The following is a 27,640-nucleotide window of genomic DNA, read 5'->3' as shown; positions in this document are numbered from 1 at the left end:
CGTGGATAAACCCATATGTTAGTGGACTGAACCAAGCACGAGTTAACGGTTAAAGTTGTAACTTTAAATAGCTGAAAATGAAATTAGATACGTGACAGTGCGAGTGTTGGGAAGAGTATATACAATTTGTTGGTTTCCTTAAGGAAAAATAAATAAAAACGTCAGGGGCTCCGTATTAGCGTCTGTTAATCAGTACCTCGTGATTTAGAACTGTTACTAAAGTCGAATACTTAATTTTGTTTGCTTCCTCAAATGACCTTTGGCAGACTTTCAGCCAAAGATGGTGTAACACAGGCAGGAGCGTGAACGTTATTTTGTTCTCCAAGCTAAAGATGAGGGGAAACTTTAAGATATTTTGTCTCAGTGGGCTTCTTATTATTTTCTCATCTAACACAGCTGGTAAGTCATTTTCAGAGGTTTTCAGTAGACAATTAATCAGAAAATACACGCACCCTGTAATGGAATGCGGCCGATATTGATATTTATTTTGAGGTATGAAGTGCAAATATTTATGTGTGCCTATGCCAAGAGGCACACATATTACTATTCCTCGGATTTATTATTCTTATTATTATTATTATTTTCCTTTTTCCGCCTGAAATTTTGCAGTGTATCTCGACCCGCAGTTTTGAGACAAGCTTCATATATGTTACCTCATTTTGTGCGGCTGGATCTGGAATGGTGTGCTATGACTTTTGGTGTTTATGAATTTTATAGTTTTTTAAATATTAATATTTTAGTGAAAATTTTCCCGCGCTCCTCTGCCAAACAGCTTTGACAATAGGGTTACATATGTTACATCATTTTGTGCGGCTGAAGCTGGACTAGTATGGTCTGACTTTTGGTGTTTATAACTTTTATAGTTTTTGAAATATTTAGATTTTAGTGCAAATTTGGGCCAATTCATCTTTTGGCGCCAAATAAACAGACTTCATTTGTGGTGTGTTGGCTCTCTCTAGTGGTATGCCGGGAGTGGTACAGCCTGTCTACCCTTATTTGGATTACCGTAATGATGACAATTTCAACGGTGCGCACAGCGTCGCTGCTTTCAGGAGCCATTGGAATTTTTAAGGTTGCGCAAATCATTCAAAAGTTACGGTAATGCTTGGTGGAAAACTCAATATCCCACAATTCATAGCACGCCTCTACAGAGTGAACAATGGCGGCCACCACTTCGTTTTATATGTCTTTTATTCGTGTTTCTAGGTCACAAAATAAGCTTTTAAGATATTTTCAGGCGAGAATGTAGGTGTGTAAACTTCAAATATCTGCTTGTTTTATCAAGACATCCCATATTTAGCGACAGTGCTCTGACTACGTCGGTCCTGCCTGACAGCTAGCCGGCTACCTAGCTGGCTACCTAGCTAGCTGCCGCGCTTGGCTGCAAATGGATAGCGAGGGGACTCTCTCTGTCGTTTCACCTCCCTGGTCTCTCGCAAATGCTCGCATAGAATCGCAGTTACAGCTGGATGTGGAAAAAATAACTGAGTTGTTTGGTGGTGGAGCTACAACAGAGGGCAGCTACCCACCGGTGTGTGACAGAAAGGACATGCCGCCAACGAGACATATGAGGCCGGGCAGGCGATTGCTAACGCGGTGGTCAATCATGGATCAGGGAAAGCGAAGGCAGGAGCGTGAGGTGAACTGAATTTCAGGTAAGAAGTTATGAACTGCACTCTATTTGGGTCAGATATAAACCGAGTTTAGGTGTAGTTTATTTAGCAGCAGTTCTCTTATGTGTTGCTGATAGCCGGCTAGCTAGCTAGCGCCGCTAGCATAGTTAGCTCGCGCCGCTAGCAACCCTTCGTGAAAAAGCACCCAGGCTTGGCTTATATTGAGGCGGGTGAAACTCGTGTCAGCACCCGGTCGCTCTCTATTTGGGTCAGATATAAACCGAGTTTAGGTGTAGTTTATTTAGCAGCAGTTCTCTTATGTGTTGCTGATAGCCGGCTAGCTAGCTAGCGCCGCTAGCATAGTTAGCTCGCGCCGCTAGCAACCCTTCGTGAAAAAGCACCCAGGCTTGGCTTATATTGAGGCGGGTGAAACTCGTGTCAGCACCCGGTCGCTCTCTATTTGGGTCAGATATAAACCGAGTTTAGGTGTAATTTATTTTCGTTGACCTTTTACAATCGTAATGCCACGGGAGTTTATATACAGCTGTGTGCGTACTAAGTTACTGACGTTGGACTTTATTTTATTCATTAGGGTTAGTTCATAGAGTTGCCGTGCCGTACAAACGGAATCGTCCCACATTCAGAGAAAACATTATGATTTATTCTGTCGTTACGAAGCCTCCCCTGTCATTCTCTTGCGTGTTGAAACGTCAATCATGAAACTGATCAATGATCGGCTGTTCGCTCTTATTTATCGCGCTAAACAACAGCAGCACGTTTAAGCTTGATCAGCTGTTGTTAGAATTCTTTTGATTTTAATTTCTAGTATCAGCTGATGTTTGCTGGAGCATGAAGATGAAATCAGGAGATGTCCTTACTGAATCATCAGAGCTGAACTGGTGATGGAGAAACAGGTTTACACTTTAGGTGACATGAATGAGTTGAAGGGAAGTTATGAGTTGTTTCTGAGAGACAAAGACCAAGCTCCTTTTTTGTGTAGCTGACAGCTGGTAACTGTGCAGGGGCGGATCTAGCAAAGCTTTTAGGGGGGAGGGGTCCCACAAACAAGCTAGGGCATTAACAGAGAAAGGTGGACACAAAGATATACTTTTCTTTCTTACTCTCATATAAAATATTTAGCTTTTATTAAATAGTTATCTGAATCTCACAACCAAAGTTTGTATAATAATACACAGGATTGGCTGTAGACCATTGTTCATAATTCAGAACACTGTGTAAAAATAACAAAAAACAAAAAGTGAATGCATGTGTGAAAAGTGGTCTATAATGTAATGCTTCAAAGCGTGTTCATGCAAACATTGTCGGGTCTGCCGTGGTACAATGGGACTTCTGCTCATGAACCTGTGTGCACAGCGTCTGCAAATCGGCGCTGTACAAAGTAACTTCATCTTTACACAAAACTGTAAGCTGTCATCTGTGAAGCGTGAGCGGTGTTTGTTTTTACCATAGTTCATGGTGGAGAATGGCTGCTCTTCTGAGTTTTGCTCTCTGTAGCCGTATGAATGGCAAACTACAGTGATTAGCAGCGGCATAGGCACACATAAAATTTCTTCTGAAATTTTCGCTTTCTAGTTGTTGTTATTATTCATTAGGTCAAACTTGCAGGGGACGCTGTGGAGATGTACTGGAGAAGTGCTCCTGCCATGCCACCTGTATGTCTTTGATGAGCTGCTGTGCAGACTACAATCAGTCCTGTTTCCAGGTGATGCCTCATTCCAGCTCAGGGGCGATTCTAGGATCAGAGCTTTGGGGGTGCTGAGCACCCAGAGAGCTGCCCATCCAGGCAAGGTAAACTTTACTCGTCACGATGAGACTTCTTCCCCGTCTCTGTCAGTCCCTGCATCCTTAAATGTCTCCAGTTGTCCCGAGTTCCCTCTGACTGTCTCCTTGGTGCATTTAAACCTGTTCCTCCCTGTCCTCATCATCTGTTGTCTTCATCTCCATTATCAGTCATCATAATTTTACCATCTCTATGCAAGTCTGCAAATTTCTTCATTAAATCATAAGATTCTTAAATTCATCAAGTCTCTCTGTGCCTGGGTCCTCGTCACAAAACATGACATCACTGTTTTGTACATTTTAACACAATTTAATCCCCACATTTGTGAAAGAAAAGCAAAATACTTTTTTGAAAAGTTTGTAACAAAACCATCAAATCTGATAAAGGTTATTTAAATGCTGCTAAAGAAGAATGGATTGGAATTTAAAAAAATACATATCCTAACCTTAATTACTGGGGGAGAATAATGAATGATGCTCATAGTGAGTAAAAAGTAAACTGAGTGCATTTTTTGGACAGAGATTCACTTTTAAAGTGTATGTGTAATATAATACAGATACATAAAAAAATACACTCCAAAAATAGAAGAGTCCTTGAAATGTACAAAATATTATTAAAAAATTTAGGGCAGATACTACTATGGCCCTGCAGATTTTTTCTTTTCTTTTCTTTTAACCTATGTGCCTCACCTTGAGGTTGGCAAATCTGTCTATCACATTTTGGTGGTCAAGTCTCTCAAGCATCTCTTTCTCAGCTGACATCACAGCCAGGTGCTGGAGTCTGCTTTGACCCATGGTACTTCTCAGCCAGGTATGGAGCTGACTCAAGACACTAAAAGACCTTTCACAGCTACAGCTGCCAACTGGGTTTGTTAGGGCAACCTGAATAACAGTTTTCAGTGTGGGGAAGATCCGATTATCCAGAATATTGTACAATGTTAACATATCTGGAATGGCACCAGCCTCACTCTTGAGCTTCAAAACGTTTTTGGCAACCGTGACTTCCTCTGACTGAAGTTCAATATGGTAATGCAGTGCCAGGGCTGACAACCCAGTTTGTTTTGCAGATTCTGTATAGCAGCTTTAATATAGGGAGAACACAACTTCCAGATTGTATGAGTAAAATTAGTCGGGTTTTTTTCTTTGCCAGTTTAATAGTTTCTGTTTTGCCTGTTAGTATTCCCTGTCTGTTTTCTTACCTGGTTCTTCCTGACCTTGTACTTTCTCCTCATGTTCCCCTCTTTCCTCTCTCCCTCTTTGGACTGACAATCACACACAAATAGATTGTATTCAATTAGATTAAATAAAATACTATTAAGATCACTAATAAAAAAAGTCCTCTCTCAGTGTACTTTCAACCAAAAGGCAAATAACCAAACCACCTGTACATCTAATAAAGGATATAAATACTGAAACACTGATCCAACATTATCCTTTATTGATGGATCATTTGATCCTACACTTTTACCTGAATGTGGCTCCTTTTTTTGAAAAAACTTCCTCATATCCATTATGAACCTGGCTGTCTCTCTGTACACACAGACACACACACACACACACACACAACAGGAGTTATAAGGTTAATGGGCATCCAGCCAGTTAGCAGTTAGTACCTTGGGTTCAATATCGGCACATGCACATATGACAAAATAAGTTTCTCTCATTACATTTCAAACAGGACAGTGGTAACAACAGCAGGCTACGGACAATGTTAAGTTTTAGATTTTAAATAGGCTATATAAATTTCAATGGGAGCAACAGGACGATCAAATATTGAAGATGTTACTACAGAGTAGGACGGATTATAGGGTAGCAAACATTGTCGGGAAACATGTTTTCAACACTGCAGGTTACCTGGGTGTAATGTTTTTCAGCTAAAAAGAAACATGGCCTGACTCCTACCTAACTATATAAAGAGTAACTGAAGGTTAAATGCAGCTAATATGTCCTGTTTTAAGGCAGGCGCTTCCACGTCCGCTCCGCTGCGTCTCAGCCACCATCGCTCGGGCAGCAACGGAGCTAGAGCCAGAGTAGGGGAAAGACGAGCTGGAACAAACCATTTTCGGAGGGGGGAGAGGTTATCTGTACTTTTGTTGTTAAAATGTTCCATCTCAATTACGTACTGTATGCTTTTTATTTTTTTAGTAGTGTGTCCCACAAACAGCAAATATTGTCAAAAAAAAAGTAAGAAATCTTTGGGGGCGCTTTGATTCATTTTGGGGGTGCTGAAGCACCCCCAAAAATGGGCTAAAATCGCCCCTGTTCCAGCTCCATGCTGGGCGGAAAAGCGCTCAGGATCCTCGGATTGGACCTTCATCCCCATGGACAGCTTCTCTGCAGGTGTGTTTTTGTAGTATCAGAATGTAATCCTCAATTTTAAGGTCAGAGATATTTTATTAGGATTTAGATGGCAGTGTGGGTAATTAACCAGATCCCAGCAAACTGATGGGAAATGTGGGGCGGGAAGTACTTTACCTGTGCTGAAAGGTGGTCTAAGATGTTAACATAGCTTACTAAACTGTGAAGGTGAAAGGTTTGGCGTTGATGTTTATACACTCAGCATGAACAGAAGCTAAGGTTTGTAGTCAGATTTCACTAGTCTCTTTATATTTGTGTTTTCCATTTTAACCACACAGTTCTTGTTACTAATAAATTGTGGGGGTTCTTTTGGGTTTTTTTGCAGGTTTAAAGGTGAAATTTTACGTGATGGATTTGTTGATGCTGAGGGCCGTGCATACTGTATTTCTCCTCTGTTGTATGAGACGGGTTGGATACCATTTGATGTCTCAACAGATGGCATTAAGTTTGACAGATCTGCACAGTATTTCTCAGGTAAGCTGCTGAAATATAAAGCTGTTGATGTCCTGTCTCTAAACTGATCAATATCTAAACCTTTTTGGGTATTAACTGTCTATTAAGTTGATTTAGAAACTATAGAAAATATTTTAAGTGCTATTTAAAGAGGACTTTATTGCAGATACAGTATTTTAATTCCCACTTCCCCAACTAGATATTGGCCAGTGTGAAAAAATTAAATAATATAGACCCATTTTGCAATTATTCATACTGCCTCCAATACATCATTAAAACTGTTGCTACAACTTGTGAATTACAATTACATTTGTTGTGTTTAACTATCAGTCCATCCAAGTAAAGCAGATCCTGCTTATAAAGTTACCCTGGTGAATGCAACGCAGTGGCAATACTACGGCACGCCGAATGTGGCAGGACGACTTGAGTTTACTTGGAATAGTTTTTTGATCAGCGCAGAGAAGGTCAACATAGAGCTGTGGGGTTACAGAGAGTTTAAAGCAAAAGAAGAGACAAATGCATCAGCCTTTTTAGAGGCCGAGCTGCGGTATCTGTATTCTCTTGGAAGAAATCTGACCAACACTGGTGCCTTCAGCTTCATCCCTGAGCCCAAAGAGGACTACTCTGACTGGGAGTTGGGCAATATCCGCATTACTGCGAGTTCTAACTTGGAAGGAGCAAGGTATCTATAATACATATCAGGCATTGAACATGTCATATTTAAACATTATTTTGTCCCATATTTGTAAAATCTTGCTATAATGCTAATAATTTTGTATCCTTTTCATAGTTGTTAAAATTCTAGGAATAAGGTGAAAAAATGTGAACTGCAACTATTATGCTAATTTCAAGTTCTGTATTGTTATACTTGCATGACTCCCAGGTCAAAATAACCTTTGTTGTTATACTGGCCATCATTTGTCATGACAGCTCCTCAGTCTTTAAGGCCATCTTAAGGCTTTCTTCTGATTGGCAGCCCCTCACAGGCAAAAGATTTGAGCAGCAAGTGGGAGTGGCTTCTGTGCTTACAACCAAAGCTCTGTGACTGAAATGGAGAAAAACATACAAACTTACGCTGACCTCAGTGTTCAAAACTGTGGCCATATTTATTATTAGCATCCACCACTGGGACAGTGTGTTTATGAACATGGATAACAATAAGAGGTTCATCTTAAACGTATAGTTTTATATCAGTCAGATATCAGAAAGAGGTTATTTGGATTTAATCTGATCATAAAATGTGCCTGGTTTTAAAAACTTAGATTTAAGGTGACTGTCTTTGTAATAACCAAAGTTTTTATTTAAGGTTTGACATTTGGATTGATTGTAAACGTTGTATACAACCCTTCATCATTGCAAATGTCTGCTAGCATCTGAAACACGATGATCTACTACTATTTACTGTTTTTATTTGTACCAAAATCACAGTTTTGTTTATAACACAGAGATGTACAAGGCCTCTGGAGTGGAGGCCATGTGTTGGCCTGGCACCTGGAGCAGGCTTTCAGAGAAAACTCTGAAGCCTGGGCACACAATAAGTGTCTGAAATGGGATGTCCTGGAGGAAAACCTGCCAAACTTCCTGAATGAACTCATCGACTGTCCTTGCACACTGGCTCAGGCCCGAGCAGATACAGGCAGGTTTCATGTGAGTACATGTACCTCAGTGAATCCTCAAATAATATCTGTACAGATAGTGTGTCACATGGTCAGATACAGTAGAACATAAGACTCCTGTACTGGATTGCCTTTCTTCAGTTGTTCTAGACTGAAGTCTACATACCCTTACCCTTAGTAAAAGTATATTTACATCATGTCCTTAGGGATTAATAAAGGATTGTGATTCTGATTTACATCTTAAAAAATCCCAACTAAGAACCTTTATTGTTCTGAACTGTTTTTAAAAGGAAGCTGTTTTTTTACTATTCTCAGGGTTAGGGCTAGTAAGGCTAATAAGGATGGAAATAAAAAAGATAGCAGGGGAGGATTTTGGATTTTGTTCTCCTCAGTCATTTTGAAAATATTTATAATCTTGTTCAGTTAAATTGTCAGTCTGGCTGATTTGTGCCTCTGTAGTGGACTGCGAGGGTAACATTGTCAAGACCTGTTAAAGATTTACACTGGTCATTGTTATTTGTTTTCCATCCATTTTGGCATTTCAGACTGATTATAGTTGTGACATTGAGAGGGGGAGTGTGTGCACTTACCATCCAGGTTGTGTCCACTGTGTCCGAGCAATTCATGCCAGGTAGGCGTGGCATAGTCAAGAAAAAATCAAATTTTTAAAAATGTAAAATTGAAATATGCTTTTCCTTTTTATTGTGATTTTTGTTTTATTATTTATAGTCCTATCCATGGATCAGGGCAGCAGTGCTGCTATGACAGCACAGGTGCTCTGGTGCTGACTGGAGACTCAGTTGGTGGAAGCACCCCAGACAGGGCTCACGACTGGGGCTCGCCACCCTACGTTAAACCCCCACGGGTGCCGGGGTATTCCCACTGGCTTTATGATGTCATGAGCTTCTACTACTGCTGCCTGTGGTCGCCACACTGCCATATATACTTAAAACATCGACCTTCAAGTGGGTGTCAAAACTACCGACCGCCAAGAGCAGGTGAGACGACTCTTCAGTCAAGTTACATGTATTTGTCAATTTTATAGACCACATTGGATTAAAAAGTGGAATATCAAGACCTGATAAAACCTTTTTTATTTGATTCATATATCAGAATTATTGATTAGTTAATTTTGTTGTTGAACTTCAGTAAGTTTCTATTTGTTCAAGTCAACTATAAAAAATGTGTCTTATACTGCATACTGCATGTATAAATATATGTTATTTGGAAAGTCTCAAATGTGAGAATTTATAATTCTTCAGATAAGTATCTTTAAAAAAAAAGAAAAGAAAAAAGAAAAGTCAAACATCCTCATTTATTGCTAAAATAAATAGGCCCACACTGAGTGTTTGTTAATCTTTATCCAAATACTTCTGTCTTCCTTGAACCTTATAATATATTCTGCAAACGGTCATTAGAGCAGCAGGTTACACAAGATTGGTTTACAGGTAAAGTAAATAAATGACAGAATATTGCTGGGAGTTAAAATGTGAAAAACTAAAAACTGACTACATCTCACTATTTTTTTAAAAAAACATCGTAACCTGTATATTGATATTAGAAAAGCTCTGCGAGAGATGAGGAATAATTATGTTTGTGGGCATCGCTGCTTTGTTTCTCAATGCCTCGCAGGTGTCGTCCTCGGGGATCCACATTTCATAACGTTTGACGGCCTCAGGTACACTTTCAATGGCAAAGGAGAGTATTACCTTGTGTCTTCACCAGAAAAAGGCCTGAGTGTTCAGGCCAGAACCGAACAGGTGAAACGTAAGAACGGTGAGTCCACGTTTGAGGTGAATGCCCTGTCTGAATCCACTCTTTGATCCCCACGGTGTGCCTCTGGAATTTGCCCACACATACTGACCTTAACATCGCGTGATGCATTCTGTCTTGTTTTGCTTGCACTGTTCCTCTTAATTTTTTACACACTGAGAGGAAACAAACTCAGCCCCTAGTTTAAGAGAATGCACTAGTGCTACAAAATGACAGCATTGTTTTTTTACTCAGTGCTTCTTAGAGTCAGATGTGTTGAAGAAGAACAGATGTTAGCTTCACTCGTTAGAATTTTTTGCCAAGTCATTATATAAGAGCCATGGGCCAAGTGACTTGGAAAGCCAGATGCCATTAATAGTCCCCTCATTAGATCAATGAAGACAAACATCTGGATTATTTGAAATGGCGGATACTTAAAGTCAACCTTTATTTCCTTGTTTTTTCCATACATTTATATTATTACAGTGGTTACAAATAAGAGTTAGTAAGAGCCAAAATCTCAGGCCTTCCTGAAACGCACCGTGGTTTTTTTTTTTTGTTTTGTTTTTTTCTACTCTTGGCCCTGTCTGATGTCATTGAGAGGGACTGTCCCAAATAGGGTTCTAATATCTTAAGCACGCAGTTCTGACTGTGACCACAGAAACAGAAAAAATTGCTTGTTTCAGGCAGAGGATGAATTGAGTGTTTGTACCGAGACCCAGCATAAGATAATAGCATAATAGGTCCCCTTTTATGTTGACTTCAGAGTACATAATGCATATTTAAAATGTAATTATATCCAAAAACAAGGTACTTTGACCAAAGCCACACGGCTGTCGTCAGTGGCTATGAAACAGGATGCATCAGATGTCATTGAGGTGCGTGTCGCAGGGGCCCATCTTCAGGTGCTGAGGAACCAAAACATCCTAGCTTTCACTGAACAGAGATGGATGGACCTGTATGGTGAGGTGCTTTAGATTCTCCTGACTTGGTTAAAGCTCTGATAAAAATTGTTACACTTTTATTACCCAAAGTTACAGCAAAAGAAGGATCTTAATTATTAACAAAGTAACTTCAATAAACTAAAAACATGATTTTGGAGGTGATCTTTTGTGACTTCCTGTCATTACTGTGCTTTCCTCCAACAGTTTATTCACTGCTTTTTGTTCTCATACTTTTCTCATGCTTGAGATATTTTAAGGATTGCCTGTTATGTGATGCAAAGCCTGCAGACAGTTATTGTTTAGGATGATAAAACACAAGTTTTTTTAAAAATTTAAATCATGTCTTGTGTTGCTTTAACTATAGTGGCATTATTACAGTTCAGTAGTATTGCAAAATGTGACTTATATATATTGTATTTGCTCAGTTTTTTTGTTTTATTATTACATTTATTAAACTGGAACCGTTTGTTATAAACTCATGGATGAATCTATGTTTTCTAGGAGTGTATGTGTTCAGCCCCAGTCCTGGGAATGTGACTGTAATCTTTTCCTCCGGTGTTGGCGTGGAGGTTTGTCTGTATGAAGGAACCATGGCAGTGACCGTGCTGCTTCCAGAAGAGTTTTACAACCACACCCAGGGTCTCCTTGGCTCGATGAACTCTGACCCATCAGATGATCTGACCATCCAACTCGGAGAAGTCATCTCCTCTGCTGATGCCACGTTGGAAGAAATCTTTACCTTTGGAGCCAGCTGTAAGTGAGAGAGCCTGTTGTTTGTGAAACAGCATAAAATCAATCACATTGAGCAAACGCTGACAACCAGTTATCAATCGAAAACACTAAACATGCTTATGAATCATTTTGTTTTTGTGAGCTCTTTTGTGTGTTTACAAAGGCAAAAGGTCATGGGGAATTTAAAGATCTGCCAATAATCCTCACATCAAATGTTTTTTTCGCCGTTTTAATAAAAGGACTACATATTTGGCTCAATTTCTGATAAATGTTTTGTGAGTGCACAGAAGGAGAAGATGCAGGTTTTAAGTTAGCCTTAATAGATTTTAGAGAGTGAGCAAGTGAAACCACATAATTTGGTGCTTTTCAATTGTTATGCTACAGATTCTTAAATACTAGTGAACAGCTGACATGCAGTTAACATTTTAACTGATTTCTTTTGCTGTTTTAACTGAAACAGACACTCAAAACAAAACGACAGCTTGTATTTGACTCAGCTCTGGGGGTTTTCTTGCTTACATATTGTGTGCTTCTAATTCTTTACTTTTCATACCACATTCTAGAAAATAATCAGTTTCATCCAAGGTTTAAAAGTAGTTGTTTTTTTGGTCCCTACATGTAACAGACTGTTAAGTCCTAACCTAAAATGACAGTGTGTAGTAATTTCACAAATATACTTGTATGGTTTTTGTTTTTTAACCAATGAAAATATTGTGTGTTTCTGTCTATAGGGAACATTTCAAAGAATTCCTCCCTTTTCACATATGATTCAGAGCACCTTTTGGATATGTATAATATCCCACCGAGCCATGACCCCACTTTTGTTCCAGCTTTTTCTCTACCCGAGAGCCTTGATGACCCTTTGGTGGCAGAAATGTTGACGATGTGTTATGGAGAAGGGGCACAATTTTGTAAATATGATACCCTGACGACTCGGGACCTCACAGTGGGAAATGCCACACTGAAGGCCTACCAGAAACACCAAGCCCTACTGCACGCCCTGAAACCAGGTACCACAGCAAATAAGAGGAAGCCTATTCATGTGTATTCTTTTTGTCAACAGGAAAACAGAAAATGGTGGCATATTTATCTCTACTTTTTTTTTTTACGATACTTCTATGGGGCATAATAATTATTTTTATTTTTTTTTTACAAGTGTTACATGTTTATTCTTACTGTTTCATTTTAAATAAAACTGAGTATCTGAAGAACACTGAACACCGGTGTTGTTACATAGAAAGGATTATACATCGCATAATGCCAAAAGAAAACCTAATAAGAGAAAATATGAGTTTTGAAAAATTTTTTATAGTCATACGTCTGAAAATAACCCCCCAAAATATATATATATATATATATATATATGATAGTTTACTGTGTTATTCTTCCTTAGTGGTATCTTGTGGCTGGCTTCCCACACCAAGGAATGGGAGGAAGAATGGGACTGATTACCTGCAGGGGAGCACTCTAAGCTTCGCCTGCAACAAAGGCTACATAATGTATGGATCTGCAGAGCGCACCTGTCTGGGTGATGGGACCTGGACAGGAGATCAGCCCTCCTGTATTACAGGTACGCTCTAAAAGTAAAGCCATAATAAACAAGAAGCTCTCTGAGAACACAAATCTCTGCCGAGGCAGGGCACTCTGTGGGCAGTATTCACCTTTAGTCAAATTGAAATTGTTTAAATTTCTTGTTTTCATGCACAGTTTAAGAAGTTTATAATTAAAAAAAAATTCTAATTTTTATGGATTGTTAACATGACCCCACTCTACACCCCTGCAAAGTTTTATCAGATATCATGCAAAACTTTTTGAGCTGTCATGTTTACAAACCGATGAATGACATGCACACACACACATGCGCTCGCACACTACTAAAAACATATCCTTCTTGGCAGAGGTAATGAATAGCTTTTTGTGTTAGGTAAAATGAGCTCAGCAGCAATAATATGAACACATATGGTCCAGTACTATATAACTATTGCAGACATTATTAATGAAAATCTCTCTACCAAATGATTCATGAGCCGTTTTTTTTTTTTTTTTTTTAAAGACAAGTCTGTTGATGATCTGAACAGAATCACGTGCATTTGATCAATTTTTTTTTATGTCTTTAAAGATGGGAGATGGTGGATATTTCAAAACAGTTCCCATTGGCAACAGAGTTCAGTGCCACATGTCTGAAAAACATTTAGAAACAAAAGAAGTCCCACTTTCTTTGTGATAGATTCCATATCTCAAACTCTTTGTAACTCTCTGCCAGCTGAGTCTTGTAGCATGATGTATACTGTCATTGGCACTGAAGTATAATATAATTTAGACTGGGGCGAAAATTGTGAAAGCTGTAATTTCTCTGTCAGTTTAAACTTACGTGTTTCATGCTCCACAATTGGCAGCAGCCTCCTCTTGAAATTGAGATGACTGGTGAATCTCTTTCTTGTAATGCAGTCTTTGGACAGCAAAGATTACATAGACTTGGCTCGCGGTTGCTCATGCAGACCTTCAGTAACAAAGCTATAAACTTCTGAACCTGAACGGGCTCGGCTTTGTGTCTGTGAATTAGAACCACCTGGAACCATCTAATGCTTTCATTCATCACCTCATCTAACAACTCAAAATGAGTATTGTAGTTTTAAGCTGATGCCATCAGGTGGCAGTATTTCCAATTGAATACTCTTAGTGTGGTCGGTACCAGTTCTCCCAGTATGTTAAGATACTTACAGCATCAGAGTTCATTTTGCAGCGTGAAAACCAGAATGTTTTTTTTCTGGTAACTTTAACCCAGTTTTTATTTTCTATGCTCTGAAAAAAGCCTCACACTTATGCACAGCCAAGCTGCTTCCAATCAAAATAATTTTAATAACTTTTATTTTCTTTTTGTTTTGCCTTTTTCGACTCTACTGATGTGACAAATGTGTGAGCAACAGTTTATCTCTCAATGTTATATTCACGCAGTACGCCCCGTGTATTTGCATCCTGCGTGTAATGTATGTACTTTCTAAAGTACGCAGTATATTCTGTGTAAGATCAGTCGCAGTGTTTATGGAAGTAAAAAGAAAGTGAGCTGGAATGCAGGCCCAGTATAATGTGTTTGTGACAGAGCGGGTTAATGCCTCATTTTGTGGAAATAAATGGTTGGTTTTAAGAAAACAACTGGTAATGACATAGTAATTCTTTGTATTGCAGTTAAATTAAGATTTGATGAAATGGTGCATCTGAGAAGTGATGAAGCAGAGAATCGAAAGCACTTAACTTCTGATCCACCTCTGCTTTCGTCCTTTCGTGGCTTCACTCCTGCCCTCCATCCTTTCCTCGTTATAACCACAAACACAGACTTCCTCTTGATAGTGATCGGGGATAAATGAGCTTCACTGAAAAGATTTGGAGTCCCTTGTAACAAACAGCTTGGTACAGCTGGATACAATTGATCCAAACTCAATTATTAGCATATTGGTTTCATAACGTGGTTATCTAGAGCAGAACTGTTTAGAAATGTTTGTTATTAAGCCTGGTGATATCTCTTTGTTTTTCTCTACATCTGTTATTTTGCTTTCTTTTCATAGTGATCTCCTTTCTGACTTTTTTGCTAAGGTTTCGTCTAAATTATTATTACATTATGCATAATTGGAAAATACCATGCATAACTCTTTTCTGACTACTTGAACTTGTGCGACTGTGATGGATGACTCTCCTCCAGTGTGTCAAAAACTCAACTTGAATTTTATTTGGGAGAAGAAGAAGCACTTTTGGGCCTTCAATTGTCACAATTAGGATTCGTGGTGAGCAAAGATTGTGAGCGAAGAGTACAGTAGCGCTACTGACCCCTGGGGAGCGAAGTCATGCTGTGAAAGCTTACAAATGTTGGAAGAAATGACAAGAATTCTCCAGGTCAGGCTCCTGACCTGATGGGCTGCCTGTGGCCTTAGACACTGTGAACTTTTCCACTACTGAAAAACTGCTGGGTCATTGCAGGAGATCGGTGATGTTCATCAACACTAATGTCAGGTTAGTTTGAAACAGGCTTTATACTTAGTTGAGGTTTTGGACACATTCCTGCTATACGTCTCATCTCTTTATGGGCGCAGAGTGCTCATAAAGGCCGCATGGTTTTATTTGTTTTTATGGTGCGAGATGTGGAAATTGTTGATTGTAGCTTGTGCTGTCTCTCTGACAGATAGGTGCACAAATAAACAGTCATATTCTGTGAGGTAGTGCTTTAAATGTGACCATTCTACACGGGTGTGCACACATACACACACACAAAGGTGGGCCTTTTTAGCTATGTGACAATGATTATATTTGCTGTGGCACTCTCATTACACAAATCAGAGCTAACAACTGCAAACATGACCTGAGGTTCGGAATGGCAGGTGTTGCATGAGCTGTTACCTCCGCCATTTGAATGTGACCTCTAACCAAGTAAATATACTAAATACAGACAGAGCTGGAGACGCCCTGGTGGATCTCGCCTCCTCCCCTTAAATGAATCACCGCAGCACGAAGTGTAGGCTGAACAGTTGCAGAAATGGAGTCACAGCTGAGATGAAAAGGCTGTGCCGCTGAACAACAAATGTGACCACATCCAGTTTGACTTCTTCTCTGAGTCACTTTAATGAGTTGCTGCTGAAATGTTGCCTGCTATCAGCAGAGGTGACAGTAAGTCCTTTCCATCAAAAGTGGATCTCTGTATGAATTTTCCCATCACTAAAATCCCCAGCTATTTGAGATGGATGCTGTACTTGTCGGCGTGCTTTTTTAGCCATTTTAGATTTTAGGTAGTGGTGGTGCAGTGTGCTGTGAGGATAATGTTAATATCTTCTGCTGGAAAGATGGGAGTGTTGGAGAAGTGAAGGTGGAGTTTGGACTGAAAGTCCTCTGAGTGCTTTTGATCTCACGACTGACAGGGCTGTGAGACTTACAAGGTTATAGAGCTTACTAGCATTGCTGTGCCTTGTCACGGTCTTCTGAAAAACAATACCCCTGGTTGAGTATCAAATGCATACCAATAACAGGTTTGGCCCACCTTAATGGCCTTATAATATTAATACAGTTTCTAGCGTAGAGGGGAAGAAAGTGATTAAAGGGAAGGTGACAGCTGCCAGAAGGGGATCGAGCAATTTTCATAGGGAGTAGTGACGTGGGTTGCAAGACAAAGCCTCACTCAATTTTCTCGCTGTGGTTCTCTCTTAGATTCCCCTGAGATAGAGCAGCTGAGCATTGAGAGAGAGGCAAAAGTGGTTGGTAAATTCAGGTTGCGTAGGAGAATGAGAATTGAAATGCCAACCAGGGGCAGCTCGAGACCTTAAAACCAGGCATGTTGCTCACATTTTAGTGTCTTGCTTGTGGCCATTTCTGTCACTGAAAGTCTGTGCTTGATAAATTCCACTTAGCAGGCTTTTTCACCTCTGTCATATTTTAATTTTGAGTTCAAGTTACATTTAATTCAAATTAATTCAACATTTAATTCAAAAATTAATACAAGAATGTGAAGTCAGCAGTGTTGAATGTTGTTGCAAGATTAGGAAACATTTGACATGTGTTGTTTCACACTGTGCTGAGCAAGATTAGAAGAATTGCAGCAAGTACTTCATATTCACACTGCATTTTTCTAACTGTGAGTATCATAGACAGTAGAAAAGATGGACGTATACTATTGCATTACCCACTGGTTTGAAAGTCCTGTTACAAAGCCACAGTTTGATTATTTTCACCTTAGCCATCTTGATATATAGAAACCAGATGTGATGAGTGCGGGGTGGATCTGACTATGAAACTTCACAGTTATTGATTTGTGACTGGAAAGTGGTGAGTCCACCAGCATGAACAGATAAGCCTCTTATGACTCTTAGAATGACCATAATTTACAAAATTTTCTTATTCTTCTGTTCACATATGTCACAGACATTGTGGCGGATGATCTGCTTCAGCTCATCTAAGAGAAGTTGTATAAAGTGACAAAAAGGTTAGGGTCTGCTGATGCACAGCACTGGTATTTGCCTTTTCCTTAAACAAATAAGATGCATTCAGATGTAACATTAAAATGGCAATTTGCCATCTTCTTTACCGTCCCCAACTAAAGGGCAACATGGCTTTTTTCTGTTGCAGTTTCACAGTTACTTTGGATATTCTACTCTAGCTCTACTATCAGGGTTTTCCTCAGAATTGACTTTTTTTGGGGGGTAATTATGGTACGTGCGTAAGTGCAAGTAAAGGAAAAAAAGTCTGAGTTTTTCTTTTAAACTGCAATGTGTGCTTTCACCTGTTGTTTCTAGTATTTGATGGACAAATAAAATCTCATACTTGAGTTATTGAAACCCTAGTGAACAAAACAGGTTAATAATTATTTTAAAAAACAGTGATTCTTCTTTAGATCTAACGAAAACCTCTTTGGAGGTCGCCATTATGCATGAAACACCCAGACAAAGGAAAACAAAAGAACCATTTCTGTTTTGTTTGTGCATTCAAGGCTTTATTTTCCAAGGAGATTTTGTACCTGATACCAGGGAAAACATTAAAGCAAATCTGATAAACAGCCAATCTGTATTGTTACTCTGTAGCCACTGATTTGTGCAATCAACATTTACTTCACAATGCTGAGTAGAGACAAAAAATGTTACCTTTTGCCCAAAAATGGGCAAGAAACGAGTACAAATGCAAGAAATTGCGGAGAAGTGGATGTAACATAAATATATTTAAAAAATACTGTGTTAAAACATACACACATGCTGTAGATGTCGATACAACTACAACTGCTGTAATTTTGTGTTCAAAATCTCATTTTTAAATGGAAGATGATTGACAAGCACCGTTGTTAGCTAGCTCCTACCTTACTTTTTGTAAGTGTGGTGATGCAATGCATTTATTTATTTTATTTTGTACAGGGAACCTATAATGACTAAAGTTTAAATAATATACATGTTTCAAATTCTAAGAATATTTGCACCTGTCACAATAAGTCAGGCAGGTTGAGAAGCACACATTAGATGATGACAACAAACATCTTTGCTATTACCAAGGAGAGAAAAGTCAACAGAATGATTTTGAGATCGTATCAGCGATGACAGAAAAAAAAGGAAAACCCAGAAACTTATCTCATGTTAAGAAAAGCGTTACGCATTAAGAACATAGCTCAAGGGTGTCCGGGTGTGTTAGCGACTAGCAATTTCTTTCAGAGATAAAGACAGAGGAGTGCATTTTAATCAGTCCAAACCATTATGAACTTAGAAATATTCTGAGGTTGAATTGATAATATGTAACATATAATTTCATCTGTTTTCACTGTAGGATAGGTGAAGCAGGTGAGGGATGTGCGCTGCCACCTTGCATGCATAGAAAACACTCTCTGTCAAACCCTGTGATATCTATCATGTGTTTATTTCATCTCAGTGGAAATGTGATGCTTTCAACCCGAGTGCTGTTGCTCACTGTGGGTTTATTATTTGATCAGTGAAGTTTGAGAGGACTAACCAGATTGATGTTAATGGTAAAGATTATAACTATACTGGGAGCTTGTGGAGGACTAGCATTCAGTCGTTGTGCAGAAGTTTGATCCCAGTCCTGCTGCATCCAGATCTGATCCATTCATATTAACACAGAGTGGTTTAGAAGCTTGTGAAGCCATTTGTAGATTGTCATTGCGCATCTCGGTGTAGTTCTTTATTAGCTTCATTTGTGCCTTGTGTTTTGGTTTTTTTGGTCAACAGCTGAGGTTATTTTTAAGGACCAGCATCACACTTAACATGTGCTCAAATTAAGACTCAAATAGATAGTCGTACAGTTCATCTGGGCTTGCCAATTCCCAAAGGAACATTTTAGATTTTTTAATTTAATCACAGTATTACCTAAACAAGTGTGCACAACTTAGAGGCAAGTTATTTTTTTAAGCCTGGTGTATCTTTTTAGTTTTGTTTAAGCCCGTTGGTGTGTTTAAAAATTGCTACACTGCCTAATAACTGTTGCTTTCTGGCTAATTGGCCAATCATAATTTTTTTAATATTTTATGAATTGGTTTAGATGAGAAAATACCTGCGATTCGTTTTTTATATGAATGGCATACAAAGTGATTTGTTAGAACAAAATGAAACAACAAGAAGCTTTCTAATATGAGCACAGTGTTACCTGTTTAATTTAAGTGAAATTAGATGGCTCTGTAATTTTTAGGCTACTTTAGCACAAAGGAAACTGCAAAATCTGATGATTTTCTTTGGTTCATATTCACTTGAATACTGACCCACCATTGCAATGCCAAAATTCATAGGACAAAGTTTTTTTAATTCTGTACCACTTGGCACTGTCCACTTGGTGCATTTATTCTTGTCTTGTTGTTACAATGGTTACTAACCCCTTCATTCTAGTTATTGTAATAAAATGTTTTGTATATCCAGTTAAATAATAAAGATCAGGGCTTCAGCATTTTAGCGTAATTTCTTGTTGTCATTTTCCTCTGTATACATACTGTCATCAGTTCCCTACTGTAAAAATAAATACACTTTTTCAGTGTTAATATTACCAAAGTCTTTGTAGATTAAGTGCACCTCACATGTCACCACAATGTTGAAGAACCAAACTGTCAAAAAGCAAGTGGGGGACTTTTATATTCGGGGATATTCAGTGTACCAGTTGGATGAATAATAGATTTTTAACACTGTGAACAAAATTTATGTTTGTGTGGGGAAAGAGTACTTTCTTTTTTTCTTTTTTTCTTTTTTTCACCCAAAATCACCCTGAGCCTGACACTATTTATAGTGCTCACCAGACAAATAAGTCTGGTGAGCACTATAAATAAATCTTATACTACTTAAAAACCATTTATGCCTCTGTGTGTGCTTCCTCGCCCACTCAACCAGTCCTTGGATATATAAATGTTCACTATATATGTAACAGTTTAGCCAAAAAAGGACTTTAAGTCATTCATCATTTGTCACTGTTTATAAAGTTTCTAAGCTTGTGCTGAGATCTTAAAACAAGCTCACTGTTGTTGATACTCCAAATAATAAAGTTGCGATGGGTGCGTGACTGTTCTGAAGGATAAATAGTTTATGGCAGTGTTTAATACTACATTCTTGTGATTTTTCCCAGACGATAAATTGGGGTTTGTTCTCGGTGCTGTTGGTTCCATCTTAGCACTCGTCACTGTGGGAATAATAATCAGTCTACACAACAGGAAACAAAAAAGGTGAGATGCTCATGATTTACTACACATGAAAATCAATATTTTTGTGCTTCTGCCACTAAAAGTAATATAGGACACAAGAAATATAAAAAAGGTAAGTCAGTGTTAGGAGTCACAGTGCTCTTCACAGCAGTTCACATTAGCAGCAGTTCTGCTGCAGGTTGATTTTCTGTTTCTCTTAATTAGATTTTTTTATGAAAAGATGAATTCTCATTTTTTCACTGGATTCTTTTAAGTTTTGGAGTTGGGAGGTACAGTCTTGGTATCCAGCAAGTTTTATTATGTGTTACAACAGTAAGTTTATGTTTATAGTGTGAAAAAAAGGTAAAATTACCTCACTAAAAAGTAAGAGTAAATGGAAGAGCGCGTTTCTACTCTACCAGTATTCAGACTTTATTCTTGATGTCTGATTAATTTCCTTTGAAAGTATAAGATGACATGTATTGTAGTTCCTGAGTATTACCTTCTATTGTCTCTGAGTTTATTTAGAGTTCTTGATTTCTTTCTTCTTTTTCTGTGTCCAGTCTGTTCTAGTGTCCGTGTTCTGTCTTCAGTGTCATCATGTTTGTTTACCTTCAGTCTCGCTAGTCTGTTATCTCTGTGTTTATTCCTTCCCTGAAGCTAGTTTTGAGTCTGGAATCTGGGTCTCTCTGTCTGTTGGTTTCCTGTCTTATTTTGATAGTCTCTCATCCTGTGTGCACCGAGTTAAGTTCTGCTTGCCCTGTCTCATTAGTCTGATTTAGTTCACCTTCCTGATTACCTCATGTGTATATTTAAGCCCTTAGTTTCCTTCTGTCCTTGTTGTGATCTCCTTCAAGCTCTGTCCGGTTGCCCTCACACACCCATTCATACAAGCACCTTCTTATCTGTGCTTTTTCTGCTGTCTGTCTATCATTTGCATACATTCATACTCTGATGGATGAGATTAGTATCTTGCCAAAGGATATTTAGTATGCAGACAGGGACTGAACCACCAACCTTCCCATTAGTACTGTAGAAGCAGAGAAGCTGCTACCTGCTGAGCTATAGCTACTTCTCAGGCATGCAGCATGTCCCCTTTTATCACATCACGGGACAAAACAGCTTTCTTGTTTCATAAATGCAATTTAAATTAAAAAGAAAAAACACGCACTGAGACCATAATGTATTTTTTTTTCTGTCAAGGTTGCACAATAATTGTGTCCACTGTGTTTTACCAACTGAATACTTTAAATTTGCACTTGCAGTAAATTTAATATAGCCTGAGCCTGAGACCCTGCATTCACAAACACCTTGTACTTGATTGTGCTCTATAGTGTTTTATATTTGTTAAACCATCTAAGTAAATTCTGACTTTCTGTCCAAAGAGAAAGCTTAGTTTGTATATTTATCAGATCCAAGTAATCACAAGCTGACAGCAGAAAGCAGAACTTGGTTCTCAGGACGATAATGCAGAGAAAACGCTGCAGCTGATCAGTAAGATAAAATTACACTAATAGCAGATGACATACAGAATACATGCATGTATGTCTAAAAACTATGGTTATCTCTGATCTTTGTCTCTCTTTCTATGTGAAACAGCAATGCCAAGGTCTCCTCAGGTCAGGCACACTGTGAATTAAGACATAACTATTGCCTTGTTTTTGTTTGGTAGGCCTCCAGCCATAGCCACCCATATATCTTTCACTCAGTCTTTGATGAGATTATATGTTTGAAGTTGGAAGTTCTTGTCATCTTGTGCAAACTGGTACATAGCTAGAGGTCCTCTTTCCCTCTCATTTCCTCCCAAGTCACCTTTTTGCTGTGCTAGCAGAGACATACAGATGCAATGAATCCCACCTGCTTATTTGATATTCAGCATGTCCCAGCCTCCTAAACGTTACTCATAAATTTTCTTTCTGATCTGATCAAACCCATATACCCTGCAGAATCATACTTATGACTGCAGTCCAGAGAAACAAGAGGCTAATAGTAGCGCTTGCTCCTGGGCATATACAAGCAAATTAAAGGCCTGTTTTATGGCCTCGTAGACTTCATTTGGGCTTTCCCCCACCATAACTACGGCAAGGGAGGGGAAAAAAGATGGATGTTGGGAGTCAAGAGCCACCTCCCGCTTCCAGCATCACTTGGGGCAGGGGCTTGATGAAACTACTAGGTTTATAAGTCATGAGGGCAGGCAGCGCGCACACCTGCCCTCTCTTCTTGAAGTCTTGATCATAGGAAGCCAGGTGTAAAAAGATATGATGAGTGTCAAAAGGTCTGCAGATGTGAGTCAGGTGATCTCACACATACAGCATGCTGGTACACATACTGCAATTGGAGACCTAAGGTGCATACACACTAGAAAAAATACAAGTATGCTTTGAAAATTATGCAAACTTAAATTGATTGGTTAGAATGCCTTTTTATTGAAAAATACTGAGTCAAAGTAACTGAGCATGGCTTAATTTATCCATCAGTAGAGAGTTTTCTCACTGCAAGTCTCATCCATGGTGGCCTGTTGTTATAGCCAAGCCATAACACTGTTCTTTACCACACAAACATTAAAAACCACATCACATATCCAGCACGCTCACACTATTAAATTAGTGATTTGAAGTTAAACATTAACAGTTCTATGGGTCTTAGCACTCACCCATGTGGAACTGTCAAAATAGTCAAGTACGTGTTATTAAACAACACTAATTCTCAAAAAAAGCCAAAAAAGCACAGAAAACTTTTAAGTAAATCAAATAGTAAAACTAATAGAAATTAGGTTAAATTTAACATTTAATTTAAGGAAGCAGATTGTTTGTTTTATAGCAAATGCTACTAATAATATAAAGTTTCTCTACATGCAGTAGCCCAAGTGTGTCGAGACACCTTATACATTCCCAGGATGAGTGGGGACACTGATATGCATGAACACGCATGCATGAAAAGTCTCCTACCGACAAGTGCAGACACATCGATTCCTCTTCAACATCAGAAGCATATCAGGATGGAAGTAGCTGGGGTCTTACCGTATTTCAGATCATGTCTGGGTTGCGTGTCTGGAGGAAAGAAGCTGTGAAACTACACAGCTCTGTGTGTGCATGAGTCTATGTGTGTTTGTGTATACAAAGCTAGCAGAGCTCCTGAGCCTCTGTTCCATGTGTCTCAGACCTGCAGGGGTACTTTCCACATCTAGGGTTACTTTGCAGGTTTCAACAGGTTGACTGGCAGCTCACCACAGTAGTAGGAAAGTCATTACACCATATGATGTGAGTCTGTGTTTGTGTGTCTGTGTGTGTACTGTGATGTCTTCTCCACTTCTGCTTTATGACACATCAAAAAGGTAGAGGGGTGTTTGTCTGAATGTGGAAAAGGGTTCAGAATAGATTTAAGGATTGATGTGGGAAGCACATTTAGAAAAGGGAGGTAAACCGTCTCAACACCAAATGGTAGGAAATTCTGGTGTGTCTCACTTATGCATCTGAAAATATGACTTAAAAATAGCTCTGAATCTGGGAGGTTTCTTCTCTGCTTCTCATCATGAAATTTTAATCACAATCCAGATGTTGACATATCTAAAAGGACTGTCAGTGTCCCATTTGTTTGAATTTTTAAGGCAGACACACCCTCAGTGCACACATCATTAGGTGCATCTTGCTACTATCCGGTCTTTAAGTCTGACATCATTAGCCGTTTCTGGGTCCAAACTCTTCTTCAGGTCCCAAAGCCAAACGAACACTGCCACATCACTGAGAGTTACAAACTGTATAAATTCTTCTTCTTTAATAAAATGATCAGTGTGGCTGCTCTACCAGGTGTAACAATGAAGTTTAACATCCAGACATCCATGCAAACAGAATTTATTACATTTAACGGAGTTAGAAGTTAGCAGGAAGTTAGCTCGCTAGTTTCCACCTCAACATAATATACCATGTTCTGACTGAGAGATTTCTGAAAAATTAAGACGTACAGCTCTGCTATCACTGCCGACATAGATGAAGACAGAAAACTAAACAGCAGTGACGTTTGTAGGGTTACTGAAGTTGGGCTAGCTGGTATATAATGATGTGCTATGTGGTGGCAAGTTACACAGCTATGGTTAGCATAATATAAACACATTAGCACAGTGAAGCTGGAGGATGAATGCTAACTTTTTTCTACTTTTTTCCACTAAAAGTGAACGTGAGGGTTCCCGATGGTTAGGGACAAATGGAATTGCATGGCAGGATGCTGTACACCAGGGGTCCCCAATCCCAGTCCACAAGGGCCGGTGTCCTTGCAGGTTTTAGATGTGTCCTTGATCCATCACAGCTGATTTAAATGGATAAATTACCTCCTCAACATGTCTTGGAGTTCTCCAGAGGCCTGGTAATGAACTAATCATGTGATTCAGGTGTGTTGACTCAGGGTGAGATCTAAAACCTGCAGGGACACCGTGGACTGGGATTGGGGACCCCTGCTGTAAACGGACCAAACTTCAGTCAGGAGAACAACTGAAATAATCCATCCGCGATGCAAAGTTAGTCATTAACATACTGCTGCATGGGCTGGGCTGTGGTTACATCGTAAGGTTTTAAAAACTGAGCTTTAAAATGAATAGTGGTAATAAAAACCAAGAGAGGCCGACAGTGATTACAGACGTTTTTAGGGACTTGTTCAGATTAAATAGAACAAGATACAAAGCATTAAAACACATTAAAAACACAACAGCCTTAATAAACGCAGAGTAGTTTGGACCCGGATGCAGGGTTCATACATCATCACTTAAAGACTGAATTGTGTCAGAACTGCCATATTTTCTGTGGCATAATTAAACAAGGAGTTGAAAACATTTCTTTGAGATTTTGCTATAAATTGACATCATATTATCACACAGTTGGTGCAGATTTGTCAGCTATGCAAATCTCTTGCTCCAGCACGTCTCAAAGGTTTGACTGAGATCAGTTGACTGTGGAAGTAATTTAAGTTCAGTGAAGTCACTGTCATGTTAAAGAAACCAGTTTGAGATCATTTCAGCTTTGTGACGTGGTGCGTATGATGGAAGCAGCCATTACAAATGTGTCCCTGAAGCGAATGGACACAGTCAGGAACAATACTCAGGTAGGCTGTGGCATTTAAAAGATGCTCAGCTGGTACTAAGGGTCCCATTATAATTGCTGTGCAGTGCCTCACAAATCACACCATAAACCAAAGTTTATGTCAAACTGCTGCCGCTAGCTGCCAATTTTGAAGGTCATGTAGCTCTGGATTTTGGTAACCCCTGCGTTGTGCGACCACAGCAAGTATATTGGGTCCTTAAGTATACCCGTGTGCCATTACACAGCTACTAGTTATTTGAGTTGCTGTCGTCTTTCTGTCAGTTCGGAAGCTCCATCGTTCTGATGCTCGGCTTAAATTTCAGCAGGTCTGCATGACTAAACGCACTAAGTTGCTGCTGAAAAGATATTTGCAGTTTATCACGTGTACCTAACAAAGTGAATGGTGAGTGTATATGTTCTTTTAGAATACAAAAAATTGCTCAGATATTACAGCACAGTTGCTGAAATAACTGATCTAACCCTGAATAACTACCAAAGCATGAATGATGATCTGTGAATAGGACTTAAAGGATGGGTTCCCATTTTATCAGATCTCACTTAAAACAATACTCATCAACTCAACATCCACATGTTTTTAAAACTAGTTTTAATCTTTCTGTTGTTCAGTAAACAGTTCTTTCGTAATGCCCTTCCAGTCATTGTAGGATCAAATCCAGTCTTTTTAGTACAAGTTTCCTTCTTTTCATCAAGTTCAAATGATCCCCATGAGCCCTAAGGTCAAAAACCACCTAATGCCTTACTACTGTAGTTTATATACTACAGAAGGCATAGTACAGTTTCCTTTCAACATTTATTTCCTTGTTTTGCAAGTTTTATAAAAGCTGCTTCATAAAACACCATCAATAAGAGCAATAAAATGCTTTTATTATGAGCCGAGCTGAAAATAATGCTTGCCCTGATGCAAGGTCACCACACAATTTACTCGCAGTTAGTTTTGATTAAACAAGTGTTCTCTATTACTTCAACTACTCCCATGAAGCTGCAGGAGAAACACTCTGGAGGGCAATGTTTTTTCCCCCCACAGTAACTTTGGAAAGATGACAATGATCATCTTTGAAATAACAACACACCCAAAAGGGATTTGGGATGAAAATGTGTGTTGTTCTTGTTTGTTGGTTGCTTTTCAGGTCTCACTGTTTAATTTTGTTTTAACAGTTTGTTCAGTGACTATTTTCTTTTATCTGTATTTCCAGAGAAAGGAAAGACAAACCAATCCAGATGGTGAACCAACAGCAGACTTGCTAAACTCTCAAAGTCCTTTTGAATTATGGATCAACCATATCAGCAATCGCCACAAATATGTTCAGAGCTGAGCATTTGGAAACCAAACACACACAGTTGCACTACAGAATAGGACGGCGCTCTTCTCTTGACCTGGTGACCTTATCGAGAAAACCTCAGGCATTAGGCTTTCAGTCTGTTGTTTGGCCTCATGTTTTTCTTCTTGTTTAGCTTGGAAAACCTCCAGGTTGTGGTAAATGGTGCATGGGGTGACGATTGAGGGAACTGAAGAAAAGGAAAAATGCCATGATTGTTTTTATATCCCAGTTTTGCATGACTGAACGCCCGATCTTTGCGAGAGAGAGAGAACTGTGTAAATACTACATGGACATATCATCATTACAATCAACACTCCCTTCTCCCGTTCAGTTTAAAATAGGACCAGATGTGTTCAGACTCATGTCAAATGTGAAGTGAACCTGACCAGTTTTGGGTTGAAAAACTTTGAACTCTGTTCAGCCTACGTGTGGGCTCGTAGCCTTCAGTCAAACGAAGGGCTTTGCTGAGTGACTGAGCCAGAGAAATCCACAAATGTTACATAAAGGTCAACTTTTTGCACTCTGTCAACACTTGCTTTCTGAATCTTTGTGTACACGGAAGACATTTGCCTTCAATGCTTTAAGAAGCTCTGTGAATTGTGGTTAATGTTTTTGAAATATGGCCTTTAAACTAAAGTAAACTTTACCATATTTTAACAGTAAACTGAAAATAATGCAAAGAAAGTAGCTTTTTTTTTTAGGGCAAATCCTTTAATGAGTACTTCTCCCACTGGAAATCTTTGGATTACATTATATATCTGTATTTGAAAACAATGATCGAGTATCTATAACTCACATAAAGAATCAATAAATTCTAATGTTGTCCCATG

At 39.0% G+C, this 27,640-nt stretch overlaps 1 protein-coding gene across 4 annotated transcripts; it reads left to right on the top strand.

Moving 5' to 3' along the window:
• The first annotated feature begins 44 nt into the window (after window positions 1-44).
• susd2 (sushi domain containing 2) lies at window positions 45-27,640 on the top strand. Of its 4 annotated transcripts, none has more exons than XM_019366072.2 (15): window positions 45-399; window positions 3,227-3,347; window positions 5,676-5,753; window positions 6,097-6,245; window positions 6,555-6,906; window positions 7,670-7,871; window positions 8,386-8,471; window positions 8,570-8,838; window positions 9,473-9,616; window positions 10,403-10,555; window positions 11,038-11,289; window positions 12,000-12,278; window positions 12,662-12,838; window positions 20,347-20,443; window positions 26,685-27,640. In XM_019366072.2, exons 1-15 carry the CDS (start codon window positions 333-335, stop codon window positions 26,734-26,736), a joined length of 2,478 nt encoding a protein of 825 aa, XP_019221617.1. In that variant the 5' UTR covers window positions 45-332; the 3' UTR covers window positions 26,737-27,640. The 4 variants fall into 4 exon arrangements, with proteins under 4 accessions (XP_019221617.1, XP_025767812.1, XP_019221619.1 ...); XM_025912027.1 differs by having other exon boundaries at window positions 3,227-3,357; window positions 5,686-5,753; window positions 20,347-20,442; window positions 26,683-27,640; XM_019366074.2 differs by lacking the exon at window positions 12,662-12,838.

Source organism: Oreochromis niloticus, linkage group LG12 (assembly GCF_001858045.2).
Source record: "Oreochromis niloticus isolate F11D_XX linkage group LG12, O_niloticus_UMD_NMBU, whole genome shotgun sequence".
Taxonomy (NCBI): domain Eukaryota; kingdom Metazoa; phylum Chordata; class Actinopteri; order Cichliformes; family Cichlidae; genus Oreochromis; species Oreochromis niloticus.
This window is presented reverse-complemented; position numbering and strand designations above follow the sequence as displayed.

Bases quoted from the DNA above. Each gene is read 5' to 3' on its own strand.
- susd2 (XM_025912027.1), top strand. From the start codon at position 333: ATGAGGGGAAACTTTAAGATATTTTGTCTCAGTGGGCTTCTTATTATT. The intron at 7,872-8,385 runs GTGAGTACATGT...TTGGCATTTCAG, and splicing joins CAGATACAGGCAGGTTTCAT to ACTGATTATAGTTGTGACAT. The intron at 11,290-11,999 runs GTAAGTGAGAGA...TTCTGTCTATAG, and splicing joins CTTTACCTTTGGAGCCAGCT to GGAACATTTCAAAGAATTCC.